The sequence below is a fragment of the Pleurodeles waltl genome, chromosome 3_2 (assembly GCF_031143425.1).
Source record: "Pleurodeles waltl isolate 20211129_DDA chromosome 3_2, aPleWal1.hap1.20221129, whole genome shotgun sequence".
Classification (NCBI taxonomy): domain Eukaryota; kingdom Metazoa; phylum Chordata; class Amphibia; order Caudata; family Salamandridae; genus Pleurodeles; species Pleurodeles waltl.
Genome location: NC_090441.1, coordinates 91,524,127 through 91,545,591, shown reverse-complemented (window position 1 = coordinate 91,545,591; position 21,465 = coordinate 91,524,127). Strand labels below are relative to the sequence as shown.

The window sequence follows — 21,465 nt, the reverse complement described above, 5'->3', positions numbered from 1 at the left end:
GTGGCTGTATAGGTGCATAAGTGAGTGTGTAAGTAGCAGTATAGGTGAGTGTGTAGCTCTGAGTGGCTGTATGGGTGAGTAGCTGGTTGTATGAGTAGCTGTATGGGTGAGTGTATGAGTAAGTGTGTGAGTGACTTGAGTACTTTTATGGATCTGTGACTGGGTCTGTGAGGGTTTGTGTGGGTGTATGAGAGGTTGTCTAGGGGTGTGATTAGGTATGTGAGTGCCTCTGTGGATAATTGTTCTGCTGTACTTCAGACTGAGAGGAAAACAAAGTGAATGGAATGCAAAGAATGCAGCACTCTTAATCTGAGTAATTAATTTATTAAGGTATTTCCCAAGTTTCATGCACAGAATGAATAATGTGAGCTTTTATTTCAAATGCAGCAACACACATGCAGTTCAAACAATTATCACAGCAGTGAAATAATAATGATCACAGAAACCGATTTCAACAATGGATATTATTATATTATAAAATATATATATATATATATATATATATAGAGAGAGAGAGAGAGAGAGAGAGAGAGAGAGAGAGAGAGAGAGAGACACAGACACTATGTATTTATCCATGCGCAACACAAAGCTAAAAATGAGAATTAAAAATGCTTGACACTGACATCCTCCCTTCCTGATGTAATATGTGAGGTCATGAGAAGTGCATTGCTGGGGCGTGAATTATAGTTAGCTCAGGTATCTATAATTGCCGAATTTCACTGGTTTTGTACGAGCGAAATGTGAGCCTAAATAGAACATCATGTAACCTTCGTTTTTTTTAAGTGAATTGCTAAGGTTTTTAAAATGTTATTTGCTATAACTGTAACCCCTAACCTTTGACAGTGACTGTGTGAGTGAGGGCATAAGTGTCTCAGAAGGTCTGTGAGAGTGTCTGAGTGGGTATGTGAGTGGGTGTGTGAGTATCTGAGTAGGTCGGTGAGAGGGTATATGAGTCTGAGTGTGACTGTGAGTGAGTGTATGAGTCTGAGTGGCTCTGAATGAGTGAGCCTGAGAGGGTCTGTGAGTGGGTGCATGAATGTCTGAGGGTCTGTGAGTGGGTGTGTGAATGTCTGAGTGGGTCTGTGTTTGAGTACATAAGTCTCTGAGTGGGTCTGTGAGTGGGTGCATGAGTGTCTGAGTGCACCTGTGAGTGGGTGTGTTTCTGTGTGGATGGGTCAGTAGCTGTGTGAGTGACTCGGCCACAAAGAAACTGCATCTGCCCGTTTTATCCACCAAGAGTCTACAGTTTTGCACAAAATGTCCACCTAACTTAAGTACTTTCTATTGATTAATTAGTAAGTACAACCTCGTTGGGTAAATGTCCAGTTTGTATTCTACACTACAGGTGCATAATGGACCACAAGGAAATGTCTCCAATGCGATTGTGTGCGTTTGGCAATGTGATTGTTCCTTGTGCGTCTTTCTCCAGAATTCTTTGATAACATGAATCCTCCTATAGAGAGGCCAGTGAGACCCCCATAAGTAAATCTCCACCAAACCAGGGTTCTTCCTCTTAGCTATATGCCGTAAGTGCTTCTTTGTTTGGCGGGGCTATCCTCATATTCCTTGGAATCAAGAATGTGCCACCAGAATTGGCAGAAACGCACAGGGGACCCTTTGGAAAGCTGTCTATCATAATGGCAAAAGGCGGGAAGACCTTTGCATACCACTAAGGTAGACGGGGCAGGGCCAAGTGGGCCAGGTCAACGGCACATTTGTATACTTGTAGCAATTTAAAGTGGGAACCATGGATTATGTTTTCACCAGGACAGAACAAGAAAGAACCCACTCATCACAGTCACATACAGATGGCGCTCCAGTAGGTGAACGATGCATTCACCTCCACAAAGGATTTCCGATCATTTTTCAATATGGAATCGCTGAGTAAACACATTTGCTTTACCTTCGCTAAGCCCAGGAGTTAGGATCATTTGTGCTTTCCCGAAGTGGAGCTTCAACTGGGGCACCTGCTATGTTTATGTTTGTAAGTGCTTCCTATTGAGGTTTAATTTCTATGAAATGAGCATCATGGCCAGAACAGAACATGACCTGCTCGTTTATCCAACAAGAGTCGACAGTTTTGCACTTTCTACTGGTTAGCTGGTAAGTGCTACCTTGTTGGGTAAATGACCAGTGTCTAGAAGAGGGAGCCCAGCATCCCCCTCCCCCTCCCCCACCCCCTCACCGATTTCACCCAGGGACCCCATCCCCTGAGGCTCACCACTGTTTCGTGGGGGAGTCTGAAGTCCCCACAGTCCCAGCTAGCTCCCTCCTTCCTGCAGGAGCCAGCATTGCTGCCACAGAGAGGGAGCTGCTAAACATGCAGCTCCTTCTCTGTGAGAGCAATTATTTCCTCTGTTTCCCTGCCTGCATCTCTCCAGGCCGGGAAGCAGGGGAAACCTCCTATTCCAGCAAGTGAGCCGCTCTCACTTGCTGACACCAGTGTTTGCTCTGACTTGGCAGGAGGTGTCAAAGCTCCAGCCAAGTCAGAACAAACAGCTGTGTCCCGGGGCTGTCGACCTCGGGACATAGCAGGAGCCAGCCATGGAGAGGTGGAGGTCCCCAGGGCCATCATTGGCTCCTCGAGGGGGGCAGTGTGGCTCCCCTCCAACTCATACTGCCCTGGGGAGGTGGTGGTTCCCCGGGCTGCACAGGGGGGCTGCCCATCCCCCTGCATTTCGTTACCAATTCTGCCGCGGGGAGGTGGCAGTCCCCAATCAGCCACCCACCCCCATTCTGTTACAAATTGTGCCCCTGGGAGGTGTCAGTCCCCAAGGCTGTGTGGCGCAACCCCACCTCCCCCCATCAAGCCCCTCCCTCAACACACACACACACACACACACACACACATGCATTCAGTTATAAATTGTGCCCTGGGGAGGTGGCGGTCCTCAGGGTTGCGGGGGGACCAGGCGCAGTGCATTTCGGTACTAATTCTGCACTGGGTAGGTAGTGGTGCCTGGGGCTGCAGGTGGGGGCGGGCGACCCCCTCTCATACCCCCTCATGCATTCCTTTACTATTTCTGCCCTGGGGAGGTGGCTATCCCCGGGACTTATCTGGGCTGTTCCTGTCAGTTAGGGCCAAGTAGGCAAAATGACCCTCTGTACGGACTTGGCTTACGAGGCAGCAGTGCTTAGTGAATGTATCCATGGATGCCCAGGTCACAGCTGGGAAGATGACTAGAACTTGAACACACTGTGTCAGTACTATCAAAACAGCTTTGGCTTGAAGGACTGAGCTCATAAGTACTCAAGGCTTTTCTCACTGGCCAGGACACAGAGGGGGTCATTCTGACTCCCGCCGGGCGCGGTCACCGCGCGCCCGGCGGGAGCCGCCAAAATACCGTACCGCGGTGGGTATTTTGAGGTTTCCCCTGGGCTGGCGGGCGGCCTCCAAAAGGCCGCCCGCCAGCCCAGGGGAAAACGTCCTTCCCACGATGAAGCCGGCTCGTAATCGAGCCGGTGGAGTAGGAAGGTGCGACGGGTGCTACTGCACCCGTCGCATATTTCACTGTCTGCTAAGCAGACAGTGAAATACAAGCGGGCCCTCTTACAGGGGCCCCTGCAGTGCCCATGCCATTGGCATGGGCACTGCAGGGGCCCCCAGGGGCCCCGCGACACCCCCTACCGCCATCCTGTTCCTGCCGGGCGAACCGCCAGGAACAGGATGGCGGTAGGGGGTGTCAGAATCCCCTCGGCGGCGCAGCAAGCTGCGCCGCCTTGGAGGATTCCAACGGGCAGTGGTAAACCGGCGGGAGACCGCCGGTTTACCCTTTCTGACCGCGGCTGAACCGCCGCGGTCAGAATGCCCTCGGGAGCACCGCCAGCCTGTTGGCGGTGCTCCCGTGGTCGGTGGCCCTGGCGGCCACCGGCCGCCAGGGTCAGAATGACCCCCAGAATGTCTTTATGCACAGGACAAATGTCTTTATGCACAGGACAATCCACATGAGCAGTGCCTTTGTTGTCTACACATTTTGCCTTTGTGTGCTGTATCTAAAAACTAAGAGTTCTCCTCAGGTCAGGCTGATGGAGTTTCTCTTCCTCTTTCCATGGATGCAACGAAAGAAAAAAAAAGCAGGAAGGGTGAAGAAGTTCCCATGTGGGTGGCAAATACAATATTTGGTGGTAAGGAAGCCCATGCTCAAACTTATCAAGAAAGAAAGTGGTGTATGGGGATTGCCAGCTCTTGCCACACAGTGACAATGTGAGCAGAAGTAGTAGCAATAAAAAGAAAACATTCTGATGGTGAGGCGATGTAGATAACAACAGTTTATGGGCTCAAACAATGTGTACATCAGAAATATCAGAGACGGCTGACATTTAGTCTTTAATTGTGCTCACTGCAAAGCCTTGCTGGGCCAAATATAAAATAAATGAAAGAACAACTTGTCTGTAGGGTATCAAGTAGACGGTCCCTAGACCAGGCCACAAATTTCTTCCAATGCCCCAACTAGATGGATATAGTGGAGGGGCACCTAGCCACAAAAATCGCATCCATTACTTCTTCAGGCAAGTTGAAACTACTCATCTGCCATCACTTAATCACCATGCATAGAAGTGTAGATTGCAAATAATCCGATACAGGACTTTGCCCTGTTGCTGAGACATGAGGGTATCCTGGAGAGGCAGATGTACTGGAGGGAAAATGCTCCGGCTCAACAGGTCGGGGAACCATACTCTCAAGGCCCAATCCCAACTATCTAGGTGACTTGGGCTCAGCCTGTTCTGACCTCTCTCAGAGCCTGAGGCAGGAGAGTCAGCAGTGAAAACATGCATAGGTGTCCTGTGCTCCACTGCAGGTGGATTGTGTCCTCTAGGAACTCTCTTGGTGGAAACACCAGCGCATTACATTCCCAACACTACACATTCTTGGAGGTGACAAAAATGATCAAGTCCAAGAACCACTTACTGGTTGAAGATACCCTGAGCCACCCAGGGGTGAAGATGCCATTTGTGGCTTGCCACCTTTTACTGACTCAATCAGGCATCAGGAGGATTGCTTGTTGATCCAGCCATAGGTACAATGCCTCCCGGCACAAGGTCCAACTCCCCACGCCACCCTGCTTGTTGCAAAACCACATGGTGGTCATGTTGTCTAGTCAGGGCTTGCAGCAGCCGTCCCCTGATGGACAACAGAAAGGCTTTGAAAATCAACAGACAGGCTTTGAAAATCGGACAGATTGCGCAAAGCTTCAGGAGACTGATTTAGAGCCACTGTTTCATTGTGTAGGACAGACCCTTAATCTCCGTGTTTCTCTAGTAAAATCCCAACCCAGAGACACTGCATCCATCACCACAGTAAGATCTGGAGAAGGTTGGTGGAACAGTCTGCTGCATGACAAGTTGGTGTGTGCCTGCCGCCACCGCATATCTTGGGCTGTCTTATTCTAAATGCAGATACTATGACAGACAGCCCTGCTGTTGCACCCAAGCAGAGGATACACTGCAAGGTCGGCATATGCCAGTAAGTGCAAAGGGGTGAAAGAAGGAGTCAGAACCAACCTCAGCGTGGCTCAGAACTTAGTCCAAAATATCAAGATCATAGTCTAAATATCCTGAATTTACTAATTGCAGTGATGGGAAGGCCTAGAACACTGCAGTACCCAGGATGGCACTAATGAAGGGAATTATCATAGTTTGTGTCCAGTGGATCTTGGGTTCACTGATAGAAAACTCCATGGATAAAAGAAGGGAGACTGTCTATATAATGTGGTCCTCAACTGACTGTGGTGAGTCTGCCCTGAGCAGCCAACAGTCAAGATAGGATAGTCAAGTATCCCTGAAATGGAAAGGGGATGGGGGAAATGCAACCAGGGCCATCACCAACGTAAACATCAGAGTTTAAAGGTGAGGCTGAAGGGTAGATCAGCAAACTGAAAATGCTCCGACCCATGAACTGGTGTAGCCTTAGGGGGGTCGGAATGGAGCTAGAGACCAGTACCAAAAAGGAACCTGAGGACGGCCCAGCAAGGTCAATCAGCGAGTAAGTAAAACACTATAAGACATGCTACTGCCCCCCAGCCCCACAACTCTGTGGGGTCAAAGGTGCTCCAGAGGGAGCCAGCTTTGCATTGAAGATTTGCAGCACAACCTCTGTAAAGAAATCTACATCTGTGTGGACGATGATGGACTAGGAAACTAAGTGTGTCGCGAAAACCCTCAGAATGGGCTTAGTGTTGAAAGACACCAGCATAGTCAGGCCTCTGGAGTGACTTGTGTTTATCACCTAATCTGGAGTGGCGAGAGGGGGACATGCCCCATGTGACCATCTTACATTTGTGGCATGACTTGGACTTACCTGAGGCCTTGGATCTGGATTTGGCACAACAGCAACCCTGTCTCTTGGACCAGGGTTGTGAACATTGCTTTGCGTGTGTCCTCCTCCTGTGTTCTGTGACAGTTAAGTTTCCTGCTTCCAGGCTGCCTTTGGGTGCATCAGGGAGCACTTGTTACGTGAATTCGAAATGTGATGGGTCTGTACACAGCCGCTGTTTGGCTTTTTTTCTGAGGATAACTAAAAATCCGTATTGAGTTTGATTCCTCGCGGAGAGCAGACAAGTGTGTGCCTGTGCTCCAGCGAGGAGTAAGACGGTATTTGGATTATAGCGTCAAGGCTTTTCGCTGGGACACAGATGTGTGTCTGTGGGCCAGCAAGGAGATGGGAGGGGGTGGTTTATATTACCTGGTGGCGGTCGCCACAAGGTAGGTATAGTTAGGACCTAGTTTCTGTAGAAAAAGTGTTTTTTGTTTTGCTAATAACTTTGGCGCAGTTTGATAAATCTTCAAAAAATTTCTCCCCAAAAAACGCTTACTTCAGCATCCGTCTAGAAATTTTCAGGGTGATCCGTCAAGCAGGGGCTGAGAATTAAGGGGGGGGGTTTACAAAACACTTTTTCCCCCATGCATTTTTCCATAGGAATTTTGAACAAGAATGGCACCCGAACAACTGGACGGAATTACACCATTTGGCAGAAAGGAAGCGCTTGGTCCAGAAAGTGCCCTTTTTGTTATTTGGTGTAAATATGTTCAGTTGTTTTTAAGAAATTAAAGAAAAACTAAATTTGTCTATATATATATATAAGTTTTGGCAGCCACGTTGAGACTCGGCTTCAGCTGAGTTCAAGAAAAAAAGATTTAAAAAAAGAAAAGTGGCCATGGTAGGGACACCCTGATCCCTAAGCTCTGTTGCTGGGGACCCAAAGGCACTCCCCTCCCCACCCCCACACACAGAGCAAAAACACATATTTTTTTTATTAAAAATAAAAAAAAACAAGCATGGGGAGTAGCCCAGATAAGTGACATTGTGTAATCCTCATAGTATAGTGTGGTGATCACATTTTCACAATTTTGGCCTATTTCTGCCCTGTGCAGTAGGCCATCCACATATGTGGGGTACCATTTTTATCGAGGGAAGTATGTTAACATTGGAAGATAGGACATTTGCCATTTGCTCTGGAGTTTTCTGTCAGAGAAACAAGGAAAAATTGTTTTTTCACCCGATATTTGACATTTGCATGAGGTTTCTGGGAAATAAAACATGCTGAGACTCATGCATTCTGGTCACCTGTTTGTTTAGTTTTAGGAAATGTTGGGTTAATAGGTTCCCCTGTGTCCAGGCCAATCCTGCTCTCAAATGCTGCAGACACGTTCAAAGGCCATAGACACTCCCCTGGAATCTTCCCCATCACAAATATTCAAAATGGGTCAATCCTGGGGATGGTTATGTTCCTGCTCAGGGGTATATGCCAATCCTACTGCTCAGGTTAAAACGGACCACTTGATCTCAGGCAGCTTTCCCATCCAACTTGGCACTCGTCAGGAGTGGCCATTGTCACCTCTCTTATTGGCCTTTGCCATGGAACCGTTTGCCTCTCACTTGTGCCACCGTGAAGAAGATTGGGGGATTTTACAAATACCTACCAGTGATGCTTCAGTGTTCTTGCGTGATGTGGAGTCCTTACTCCCAGCACTGATTTTGTTTTGTTTAAACATTTTATTTTATTGTTGTTTTAAAACAACATTTAGCTCACATATCTTCTTTACCAACTCCTGTACTTAGGCAGCTGTTACAAGTATATATAGGCTCAGAGCCCAGACATATACATTTCATAGAGCATAGTCTCCTAGGTACATTCCTGTTGTTTCCAATCGTACATCTTACTACTAAGATGGTTGTCAGTGTCTTAACTACAGATTGGTATGTTGGAGTCTGTGATCAGAGTGGGGTTGGAGTGATGTTTGGTATGAAGGATAATGGTACGGACCAATATTGTGTCCAATTCTTTTGCTCCATTTGTATATAACTAAAACAACGTTAAACTAGTAACTTGCCCGTGGTGTATACTCTTCTATGTGCCTAATGTATTAATGTTTTAGTTATGGTGCACTTTCTATGCCTTTCAGATATGGGTCGCTTATGGGTAAGGCCGTAGGGCAAGGATGGGCAGGTTGGGCACCTCAGGAAGCCAACACCCATCCAATCTGTTATTTCCCCAATGTGTACACCCCATCATCTAAGGCACCTTTATCTGGTTTCATTGTCGTCGTCGCTCCCTGTGGTACCTCCTGAGTCTCACTTCTCCCTTGAACCTGGGGTTTTCCAATTGTCAGTCACTTCCGTCCATAAGGGGGCTATCTGCCAACATCTAATCCCCTACACTCCTCCCATCTCAGAGCTCTCTCCTCTGCTCTGGCCCACCGTGTTGCATCCAGTATCCACGTGGTTAGGCTGGATCCCCTGCATTGTTTCCAAGCTAATGACAACCTGCGTTTGGCCAACACTAAGGCCAGATCCACAAATCTGTTGCCAACTTTTTTGGGTTGCGGTCTGGTGAACAACTGTAAAAAGCAGGTCGCTATTGAATTTTCTAATCGTCTATGCAATACATTAATAATTTTTCGTATGACCCGTCTCAAAATTCATAAAGTCCCGGGTATCTCCAGGTCATATGACTAAAGTCCTCATCTGGTGCTTGGCAACGGGGGCAGCTCACCACATCGCCACCATACATGAATCTAGGCCATTGTGGTGTAAGATAAGTCCTGTGGGTATAGCTGTATTGAATGTATTTTAGTTGTGTATTTCGGGATACTGTGGGTGCGTATGCTAAGACTTTGCTCCAGTCAGTGTCTGTATGTGGCCTATTAAGATCTGTCTCCCATTTAGTCCGTAGGGCATCCAGCGGTCTATTTACCAATCCAGTCAGTGCTTTGTAGAGACAATGAACTAGATGAGAGCCCCCTCCGATAGACAGCATGATCTGGAGTACCCCATCATGGGCGGTTCACTGGCTGTCTCACCCCTGACGTCCTAGATAGCCCCTACTACCACTTTATATGTCAGAAATTGCCCCTGTGGTAGTCAATTCTGGTCCACCAGATCGCCAAAAGGGATCAACATTCCCTGGCAGTGCACCTTCCCCAATGTTTGTATCCCTGCTGAAGAATGCCCACCAGGGGCGTGGCTGGTGCATATGGGGCCTTCGTCTTTGTTTTCCTAAGTCTTAGCCGCCATTTGGCCAGGGTTGTCAATAACAGTACACCCGGTCTGGGGCCCGAAGACTGTGTTTAAGTATTCTAGCTAGGAGTCTACTCCGATTTGGGTTGCTTTCAGTGGCTGCTATTTCCAAGAGCTCCACCCTGCTAAGCCATTGTGTAGGCCATTGGACCTGAGCTGCCAAAAAATACATGTCAAAATCCAGTACTCCAAGCCCTCCCTCCTCCGGGAGCATACCCAGGGTGGTTAAGGCCACACGCTGACATCCATCATCCCACAGTAGCTCCCTGATGAGGACGTCCAGCAAACAAAACCAGGCTGGCAGCAACATGGGCAAGTTAACAAAATAATAGAGTATCCTGTGGAGCATCACCATCTTAGTGAGGGAGATGTGTGCCATAGTGGGTAGGCAGAGAGAACACCAAAAACTAGCAGCAGACCGTAGCCCTCGAATTGCCTTCCCCAAATTACCCTCTTGTAGATCTGTAAGATCATGGTAAATCTGAATACCAAGATAGCAAAAGGAGTGTGGCGCCGAGGTTACTTTCTCTGGTCAGGAGCCCGGGTGGGTCATGCTGCCGACAATCGGGAAAACACATATCTTCCTGCGATTCAGGCAGAGGCCTGAGCAGGCGCCAAAGTCATCCAATAATTCAAACGGCCGTGTCAGTGCCCCATCTGTGAGATATATAAGTAGGTCATCTGCATACAAGGAAACTATATGGTACTGCCCGTTGCGGTGTAGTCCCTACTCGTGTCCCATCCTTCTGAGCCACGCTGCCAAGGGTTCAATGGCGATAGCAAATAGCAGCGGCGACAGTTGACACCCCTGTCAGGTGCCCCTGTGTGTCTGCCCCGTCTTAACTCTTGCCGTAGGTTGTGTGTAAAGCAGCTTGACCCAGTCGCCCCAGACCCATGCGTGGCATGGTGGTCCCCATAAAATCCCAACTCTGTGTCAAATGCCTTTTTAAGGTCCACTGACACAATCATTGCCTTAGGGTCCTGGGGGTGAATGTCATCATAAAGCAGGGAGTAGAGCCTCTGGAGGTTATTGGAGGTGCCACAGGTAGGTATAAACCCGTTTTGATCACTGTGTATCACAGTACACATGTAGGGTAACAGTCAGGTAGCCCGGGCTTTGCTGAGTATCTTAAAGTCTGTATTAAGCATGGACAAAGGTCGGAAGTCCGTAACTTTCATGTCAGCTTGCGTGGATTTAGGCAAAGGGATGACCATGGCCTCCCGGGTCAAGGCTGGTAGGATCTTTGATGCATATGCCTCAACATACATCTCCACTAGCCGTGGTGCCAATATACCAAGACACACCTTGTAAAACTCTGGTGGTAAACCGTCTGTGCCTGACACCAGAGACTTAATGGCAGCCTTAACCTCCTCCACCATTATTTGTGCCCCCAGTATGTCCCTATCCATGTCAGACAGAGCCCCCTGTGGGAGGGCAGCCAAATAGTCCTCCCTCTCGGCAGTCATGACCATCTGTAAGGGTCCTTACAGAGACATATAATAGGTCATAATTTCAGTATTGGTTTGGGTGGGTGAATAAAGTATGGTCCCCTCCGTTGTAGTCAGTTGGGTAATTGGTATTTCCCCCCCTCCCCCAATCTGCCCCCTCCCCTCCCCTGCTCCCTGGCGAACCAGCCAGGCCAGGAGTCTACCCGCCTTCCCCTCCTCCTCATGCACTCTGGCAATATACTTCCTACAGTCGTGACAACGAAGGCGCTCTAGTGCTGATTTGTATAGTTTTCTGGTCTCCAACAGTCTCGCCTGCGCTTTAGGGTTCCATCCAGTTCATTGTCATATTGGTGTAAGCTGTCCTCTAAGCACATTTAGGTTTGTCCCGAGCAGTGCCCCCGGAGTACAATTTTGAGGGCCTCCCATTTGATTCCTCGACTAGCTGCCGTCCAGGGGTTCAATGACAGATATTAACTCAACCTATTTATCAGTGCCTCCCAGTAGGCATCGTCCTCCAGTGGGCCCGGGTTCAATTGCCAAGTCAGGACAGGCGGGCGGATCTCTGTCTTATGTAAGGAGATTAGCAGCGGGCTATGGTCCGACCAAGGTAGTCTGAATGCATAACCACACTGTTGTATAGCCATTTTAGTTATAGCTCCATGCACGTTATTTTAACACCGGCTGCTGTGCACTTTAACCTAGATATATAATTTTCAGCTTTGCTTTATTAATATTACAATAACCATTTTTATGGTCTTGTTTTATTTTCATCTATCTAACTTTTTTTGCCTAGGCCAGCACTCTGTTCTCAAACAAGACATTCTTGATCACTCTGCTTCATTCAAGGCTGCAGCTCGGTACATTGCCGGTGAACGTAGTAGAAGTTTAGTCTCCAACATTCGTAGAAAATACACATCCTTACGTAAGACACTATCGACAACACAGAACACGTGCACTTCCTAATCCACATTAACAACAACTTCACCCTCAGAGGTACACTAATCTACAGACCACCAGGACCACGCCCCACCTTCTGCGACACCATTGTCGACACAGTCGGCTTGCACGCCCTCACCTCCACAGACTACATCCTCCTCGGTGAATTCAACTTTCACTTGGAGAACCTTCAAGACCACAACTCAACCTCCCTCATAGACAACCTCACCAACCTCGGACTCAAACAACTGGTCACCGCACCCACACACTCAGCAGGGCACAGCCCACACCACCGAACTCCACTGGACTGACCACCACTTCATCCACTTCTCCTTCAACAAACCCCCCACACTCTACCATCACCACACCCTACCGCATGTGGGACAAGATCCCCACAGAACGCCTGAACTCCCAACTGGCTCACAACCTCTCCCCCCCCCCCCCCCACACCAACGACCCCAACGCAGGAGCACACAACCTCTCTAGATGGATCACTACCTGCTCAGACACACTAGCCCCCCTCAGAAAACACATCGCCACCCGCAACATCAAGAACGCCCCATGGTTCACCCCCGAACTCCAAAACTCCAAACGCAAATGCCACCAAGGGGAGAAAATATAGTGACAAGAACCCTCTACAACCAACTTCTCCACCCTCAAAACTACCATTCGCACCAATCACCAACTCATACGCACCACCAAAAGAGATCACTACAAGACACGCCTTGATAACAACTCCCAAAACAGCAAAGAACTCTTCACCATCATTAAAGAGCTAGCCAAACCCAAAGCCAGCAACATAGACCCCACACACACACAGCCCCCCCACACACACAGCCCCTATGTGACACCCTCTCCAACCACTTCCACCACAAAATCCTGGACATCCACAACAGCTTCATACCACACACACCCACCACACACACCCCTCACTCACCCAACTCAACCCCCACTCATGACCCCCCCCCCCCACCCTGCCCCCCCCACCACACTCACCACCTGGGCCCCCACCACACACGAAGAAACCGAAAAAACCATGAACTTCATCCACTCTGGATCCCCCCTCCGATCCCTGCCCTCATTGCATCAACAACAAAGCCAGCCCAACCATCGCCCCCATACTCCACGAAATAATCAACTCTTCTTTCGACTCCGCCACCTACCCAGACCCCTGGAAGCACGCAGAAATCACCGCTCTCCTAAAAAAAAAAAAAGAAACAAAGCTCCAACTATCGCCCCATCTCCCTCCTCCCTTTCCCCGCCAAGGTTGCTGAGAAACTAGTCAACGCCCACCTATCCCACTTCCTCGAAGAAAACAACACTCTTGACCTCTCACAATCCGGGTTCCGCAAGAACCACAGCACGGAAACTGCCCTCATTGCATGCACTGACGACATCAGGACCAAAGTCGACAAAGGCGAGACCGTCGCACTCATCCTCCTAGACCTCCGCAGCCTTTGACACTGTCTGCCACCACACACTCCGCACATGCCTCCACAACACAGGAATTCGCCACAAAGCCTTAGACTGTCTCACCTCCTTCCTCACCGACCGGACCCGAAGAGTCCGCCTTCCACCTTTCCACTCCACCGCTACCAAGATCATCTGCGGAGTCCCCCAAGGGTCCTCACTCAGCCCCACACTCTTCAACATTTATATGATCCCCCTAGCCAACATCCTCCGACCACACGGAATCACTATCCTCTCCTACGCAGACGACACCCAACTTATCCTCTTCCTCACCCGCAACCCCACCACTGCCAGAATCAACCTACATGCTGCTCTCCTCGACACCGCCAACTGGATGACAACTAACCACCTCAAGCTTAACTTCAACAAAACCGAGATCATCATCTTCGGCCCCAACAAAACCGTATGGGACGACTCCTGGTGGCCCACCACCCTAGGCCCCGCACCCACCCCCGCACGCAACCTCGGCATCATCCTGGACCCCTCCCTCTCCATGACACAGCAAATCAGTGCACTAACCTCCTCCTTCTTCCACACACTCCGCACTCTAAAACAAATTCTTCAAATGGATTCCCCCAGAGACCAGGAAGACAGTCACCCATGAACTCATCAGCAGCAGACTAGACTACGGTAACGCCCTCTACCCCGGCACCACACTCAAACGCAAACTCCAGAGAATCCAGAACACAGCTGCACGCCTCGTCCTTGGCCTCCACCGCCAGGAACGAATCTCACCACACCTCAAATCCCTTCACTGACTCCCCATAGACAAGAGAATCACTTTCAAGATCCTCATCCACGCACACAAATCCCTCCACAACACCGGGCCGACCTTCCTCAACGAAAGAGTGAACTTCCATACTCCCACCCGCAACCTCCGATCAGCCGACTTCGCACTAGCAACAGTCCCCTGCATCCAACGAACCACCACAGGAGGAAGGGCCTTCTCTTACCTCGCCCCCACAACCTGGAACTCCCTCCCCACCAACCTCTGCAAAACCAAAGACCTCCTACTCTTCAGAAAAAACCTCAAGACATGGTTGTTCGAACAGTACCCCCCTTCTCCTGCCTCCCCACCTGCCCCCCCCCACATGCGCCTTGAGACCCTCACGTGTGAGTAGCGCGTTCTATACATTTTTTGATTAATTGATTGATTGGAACATTTTCTCAGAACATCAGCTGTGTTATTATATAAACACTTCCTTGTCCCTTACACGTTAGAGGGAGATTCCAGCCAGAGACCACGGCTGTATGCTGATTGCTGAATGCTTCACTACAGATGCTAATGCAGAACGCAGGCCTTTGCTCAGGTATGGGGGTTGATGTCTTCCCGGGGGAACCTGAAAGGCAGAATTAGAGCTTAACATGCTGTGCTCAAATAATAACCTAGATAGGAAATAGTCCATCGATCATAGTGACAATATGATAGCGTTGTTCTTATGCTTCACTCTCCTGATCACAATTTTAATACTGTCATGTTGTGTCATCATGGTTATTGCAGCTCACGCCTTGCTATCTAAGATGCAGTCGTTTTATTAAACTCATTATTGAAACATATACTGCCTCTGTTTGTCATTTATATATGAGACTGAATTGTAAATGAGAGAACCGGATGTAACCTGAGTGACCACGACTTCCCTGAGAAGCCTAGTATGTCATGCGCTCGGCTGCCCAATCATCACTATCCTTTGGTAGGGATAAGGCACTGCCAGTTGGCTGGATCAAAACCCGGATTGGAGCGACAGGTGTCACCCACAGTGGGTTAGACTTCAGGCTCCCACACCGCGGGTGATTCTGCTGCTCAAAATCCAGTAGTCTCATTAGAATAATGAGAGCCTACGCGACAATACCACAAAGGGAGGCAGAGCATAGTATGGAGTCTATTCTTTTGTGTACGTGGTAGAGGTGTTAATAGTATGAGTAATCTCTAACAAATGGGTTTTGTAGGCGCCATATGTCCACTGGGTCCCATTGGGTTATCCAGATCATCATTCCTATAGCCACTCTAACAGTCGCTGCACCTTGCAATGGTGGGGTCAACCAATCGAGAAGGGGGTCTAGGATCCCGTTAAAGTCTCCCCCTATGAAAAATGGGACATCCGCATGTTGTGCAAACCGAGCGGACATGGAGTGCAGGAATGGGATTTGGTCGTGATTGGGGCATATATACTACCCAGCACAAGGGTCTATCATGGAGGTGTCCCTCCACCAGCACATAGCAGCCCTCCTTATCCACGTCCACAGAGGAGGCCTCAAAGGGTACCCTTGGCTTCACCCAGACCACCGCCCCCCTTGCAAAGGGCAAAATATGTAGTTGCGAACAGTTGTCTGAGCCTCCACCTGAGTGAGGTGTGACTCCTGCAGCATGGCAATGTGTACCCCTCTGCGTTTCATATAAGAGAGAATTTTTGGTGCTTGGCCACAGATCCTAAACCCCGGACATTCCAAGATATCATTTTAAGAGTGAAATGTGCATCAGCCATACTGTCTAATGAACGCATCAGAGGACAGTGTTTTTGCCTCTCCACAGTCCCCCGGAGGCACCCCAATAATGAGCTGTGTTCTCAAGAGTGGCCACGGGCTAAAACAAGCAAAGTGAACAAACCCCAACTCCCCTCCCCAAGAGCAGCTAAGCAACCACTGGCCGCCCAAACCATATAAACCAATATATAAATGTTCAATGTCATCATCCAGCTGGGTGATCAACGGATAGGCAAGGGTCGCTTCCCTGGGGGGCAAATTTATTTTAGGCCATTTCTGCCCCCCTGGAGGGGAGATCAGCCTATTTTAATTAGGCCGATCTGCCCCCAAGGGGGGCAGAAAACCACTAGGCACCGGGGATTTTTTTATGTTGTTGTTGTTGTTTTACAGTTGGGGAGCGACCAAATATATTTTAGGCCATTTCTGTCCCCCCGAGGGCAGATCGGCCTATTGTTATTAGGCCAATCTGCCACCCCGGGGGGTGGCAGACGCCTCTAGGCGTCGGGGATAAAAAAAAAATGATTTTTTTGTTTGTTTTGTTTTTTAGAAGTTGGGAGCAACCCCAGAATAGCAAAACAAGTGTTATTGCCCCTTGTCTTTCTCTACATTTTTTTCCTTCCAAATGTAAGACCGTGTGTAAAAAAGACGTCTATTTGAGAAATGCCCTGTAATTCACATGCTAGTATGGGCACCCCGGAATTCAGAGATGTGCAAATAACCACTGCTTCTCAACACCTTATCTTGTGACCATTTTGGAAATACAAAGGTTTTCTTGATACCTATTTTTCACTTTTTATATTTCAGCAAATGAATTGCTGTATACCCGGTATAGAATAAAAACCCATTGCAAGGTTCAGCTAATTTATTGGCTGTGGGTACCTAGGGTTCTTGATGAACCTACAAGCCCTATATATCCCCACAACCAGAAGAGTACAGCTGACGTAACGGTATATTGCTTTAAAAAATCTGACATCGCAGGAAAAAGTTAGAGTAAAACGTGTAGAAAAATGGCTGGTTTTTTTCACCTCAATTTCAATACTTTTTTATTTCAGCTGTTATTTTCTGTAGGAAACACTTGTAGGATTTACACAAATGACCCCTTGCTGAAATCAGATTTTAGTCTACTTTTCAGAAATCTTTAGCTTTCTGGGAATCCAGCATTGGTTTCTCACCCATTTCGGTTACTAACTTGGAGGAGGCTGAAAGCACAAAAAATAGTATAAATGGGGTATGTCCCAGTAATATGTCAAAATTGTGTTGAAAAATTGGGTTTTCTCTTTCAAGTCTGCCTGTTCCTGAAAGCTGGGAAGATGGAGATCTTGCCACTGCAAACCCTTTGTTGATGCCATTTTCAGGGAAAAAGCCACGAGCCGCCTTTTTCCCATTTTCTTTAAAATAACAAAATTTTCACTGTATTTTGGCTAATTTCTTGGTCTTCTTCGGGGGAACCCACAAAGTCTGGGTACCTCTAGAATGCCTAGGATATTGGGGGAAAAAAGGACGCAAATTTGGTGTGGGTAGCTTATGTGAACAAAAAGTTATGAGGGCCTAAGCGCGAACTGCCCCAAATAGCCCAAAAAAAGGCTTGGCACAGGAGGGGAAAAGGCCTGGCAGCGAAGGGGTTAATGTACAGCTGGCCTAACTGGGTTCCTGATTTTTATGCTTGTTTTTCTCTTTTGGTTTCCTTGTATTATGTTTCAATCTGAAATAAAAAGGTTTTTCTTTTTTTTATTTCTTGCTCAAGGAAGACTAGAAGTTTTTACCATGTTTTGGGGCAAAATGACAAATGCTACAAATATCATCTTCAGCAGGAACTTGCGGATAGCCATCCAGAGTGAGGGAGGTCTATCACCCAGCAGTAGAAACCTTAGGCAGTATAGATGTTAAAAATGTATGGTTGGGGTATGTTTCGATAGATCCAAGGGGCGATATCTGGGTCCAAAAGATTGGTACACTAAACTGGTACATTGCTTGCATCTGCCTTTCAAATTTCCCAACGTATGTACCCAGTTTATTGCATATGGACACCCTCAACCCATAAAAAGCCCACACCTCTGGTATTCCCATGCTTAGGAGACCCAGGATGAAGAAGCTGAGTCAAGTCTTGGAAGGGACGCCTTCTTGTTTGATGGAGACTGGAGGAAGTTGTCATGTTTTGGAGAACAAATGCTAAAAATCTGATGTTCGAAATGTTTTAATGGCCAGCCAGTCATAAGGGAGTTTCGGTTTGTACCGGTAGATTAGGTAGTTAGGTAATATGTATATATCATATTGTTTTTATGCTTGCTGTATACTCTAAAGTTTGATGTCTGTCATCAAATAAACCGTGTACCATCAGCAGTGATTTTTCCACAACTTAGTGATCTTTTCTCCTATTATTACATAATTAATTGTGCGGAGTAGATTAGATAGGACACCCCACATATTTGGTATTGCAGGACTCTGAGGAATGCAACAAAATACTGCACAAATGTGTTTAAAAATGAAAATATCATTACATTTCTCATCATATTTCCAGAATGTAATAAGATATTGATATGGGATATGCACCAATGCGTAGCCCAGAATGTGCCGGGAAGAAGCATAGATTATATGAGTGCAAGAAGAGACCAGAGAGATACACGTGCTTCAACAAACTAATGGCAGTTTAATAAAACAATCAATCCGATGTGCGCAAACATCCCAGTTGTGATAGTGTTAATGCTGTTCGTGGATGACTGTTGTAGGAGTGCTGCCCACATAGCATTACCAAACCAAGCATATGTCTCATCTCGCCAGCCCCAATGAATGGGGTGATTTCCACCTAGTACGTTTTGACTTCTCCATGCAAATTGCTTTCAGTTTTACAGTCTAACTCATTACAGTTCTATATTCAATCCTTGTAATTGTTGACCATCACTCTAACTCATGCGTTCCTCCTACAATTGGATGGTGCATTCTGTAGGACTACTCTAACCATAGGCACCACCGTATTCATTTCTTGTGTCCTGAATAAGAGACTCTCCACCCAGATCTCGCGCTGTGTTGAAATATTGGACACCTTATCTGTCTTCAGTAACTGCATTCAATTCACACATATTAGTGATACACAGACACGAATGTAACAGGCCATATAAAGTATAAAACGTGACGAGTATGTCAATGACTGCAAAGCGTGTAAATGAATTCCTTCTCTATATTTGCTAGGTTTTAAGCTTTCCAAGTAACACCTGTATGTAGGCATTTTGATAAGATAAAGTGACAGTTTTGGTTTGTCAGTGCCATAGTCGTTTATTTTTCCTGTTGGTACTTAATTAAAAAGTACTAGAATCTAACAGAGTGCCTTCTTTTTCTAGTGCTGTGCTATGGCCTTTATTGAAAAACTGGATGCGCAGTCGCTAAACTTAAGTGAAGAGGATTTTGACCGGTACATGTCTGGCCAGGCATCCCCGAAGAAGCAGGATTCTGAAAACTGGTCTTCCAGTATGTGTTTGGGGGTCAAGCAGATGCACAAAAACCTGGACCTCATCTCACAGTTAAACGAACGACAAGAAAGAATTGTCAGTGAAGCCAAGAAGCTTGAGAAGGACCTCATTGACTGGACTGATGGGATCAGTAAGGAGGTTCAGGATATAGTTGAGAAATATCCACTGGATATCAAAGCTAAAAGTCAGCCATTGGCAGCCATTGACTCTGAAAATGTGGAGAACGACAAGCTGCCCCCACCGTTGCAGCCGCAAGTGTATGCGGGATAATATTAAATAGGTTCGAATGGTGTTCTGCTGCAAAGTTGACTCTGTATTATTTACATTCTTCTGTATTTAGTGTTTAAAAAACACCATGAATTTAATTTGCAAAGTTTTGAAAGGTACGATATACTTTTTAGTGTAATTAATCGTAGTGTAATTTATCATGTAAGATAAATCTTATTTATTGGAATGGGGAGCAGTTAACTTTCTCCTTGCTGATTTTCTGTTGATTTATACTTTTCTATAACAAAGTGCCGTAAGAATCGTAAAACCTCAGTGAACTGAGAAGTTCTCTTCCATGCTTCTGCATTACCATATGTACAGGTTATGTTTTCAGTTTGGCTGCATCTGAAAATAAGAGTACTTGTTGATGGAAACATAATTCTGGTGTTTTTATGGTTTCCTCTGCAGAAAAGCAAGTAGTTCTGGATTGCCGGCTTGTGAGCAGCCTTCCTGGTACAATCCACATTTGATTTTACCATAGAGTATTGAGGCTCCCTCAAAAGTTTAACCTGCATGCATGGTGATTTGGCACTTAGGAGTCAACACCATCTTCCCTCCAATACCTATAACTGTGCATGCTTACTGTAAATCATAGCACTATTTATTTCCATATCAAACACTCCGGGCTAGATGGCGTTTTGGGATAGGGGGCATTTCAAATTCAGTTGCTGACATTAAGGTTTTCCCATATCCTGGCTCGTAGTGGTACCAAGTAAATTAGAGCAGTGAATGTTACTCAACAGCCATTGTAACAGCTATTGAGTTGGCATCCACATATAGACTCTTGGTACCTTACATCTGGCACATCTTTGCACTGAATGCATGTGTTGACTCTACTTGCATCACCCCACATTGGCATGCATCGGATTCTCAAAGTGACATTGATAGGTTCATTTAGCTAAGGGGAGAAACAAAGGTGGGAAATATTGAGAGGCAATGTGTGACTGCAAGACATAATACATGTAGGGTCCTTACCTGGAGTACTGTAGGAATGTAAGGTCTGATCTAGAGGTCGCCGTACAGGTTAAACATCACAATTGGACGGATAACCCATCCGCCATATTACAAGTACATTATTTCCAATGGCTCTTGTAATACAGTGGATGGAATATCAGTCACGGAGTAACCCATCTGCTGAACTCTAAAGCAGACCCTTAGTGATAAAGCCATTGGTCACTGGCAATGCCTCCGTAGTTCAGCGATATTTGACTTTTTAAGGTTTTCTTGGGTACTAGTGTTTAAAACCTTTACTTTACATCGGTCTTGCAATGGGTAATCATAAGTAAATATGTACAATTGTAAATATGTTTTAAAACAAACTAAACAGCTGTTTTAAATGTGCATGCATCATGTGTGTTATTTATCACCAAAGAATGGGGATTATATAATTTGAGCATACACTCTCAAATGTCATATGGGTGTGTGTGTGTGTTTAATACAGATTTGTATTTAAAATAACTTTGCTTGAGAAATTATTGTACTAGTGGTCCAGGAGATGTTACTTTTTCTATCATGGGCTCTTTATTAATATTCATCAACACTGAATATTTTAACCATATGTAAGGTTCTTTACACATGGTTTCAAGGGGAACAAAAAATCCCCAAAAGCAGTATTCCTTTCTTTAAAATAAAAATCGGGCAGTAGAATTATACAAATAAATAACTGTTTATGAAACCCATTTCAATTCTTCACTTTCAATAAGAAAATTAAAGTAGAACTTTAGGCAGCAGACTGATTGTATCCCACAATGCACAGCACTAATAGTTTGCCTAAGGTTTATTTTCTGCTCCATGGAGCAGAGATTCCAAACATGAGCCCTAAGTCCATTTATGTATATGTGTCTGTAACTCTTTTGGGTGAAGTTTTTTTTTTTGTGTGCT

General features: G+C 46.7%; 1 protein-coding gene across 1 annotated transcript in view; it reads left to right on the top strand.

Moving 5' to 3' along the window:
- RABGEF1 (RAB guanine nucleotide exchange factor 1) overlaps positions 1–21,259 on the top strand; it is a 236,280-nt gene extending 215,021 nt beyond the window's left edge. Inside the window, exon 9 of the mRNA XM_069226871.1 lies at positions 19,189–21,259. Within this exon, the coding sequence (XP_069082972.1) occupies positions 19,189–19,587 (399 nt within the window). The 3' untranslated portion in view covers positions 19,588–21,259. The remainder of the gene's footprint in view (positions 1–19,188) is intronic.
- The last annotated feature ends 206 nt before the right edge of the window (positions 21,260–21,465 follow it).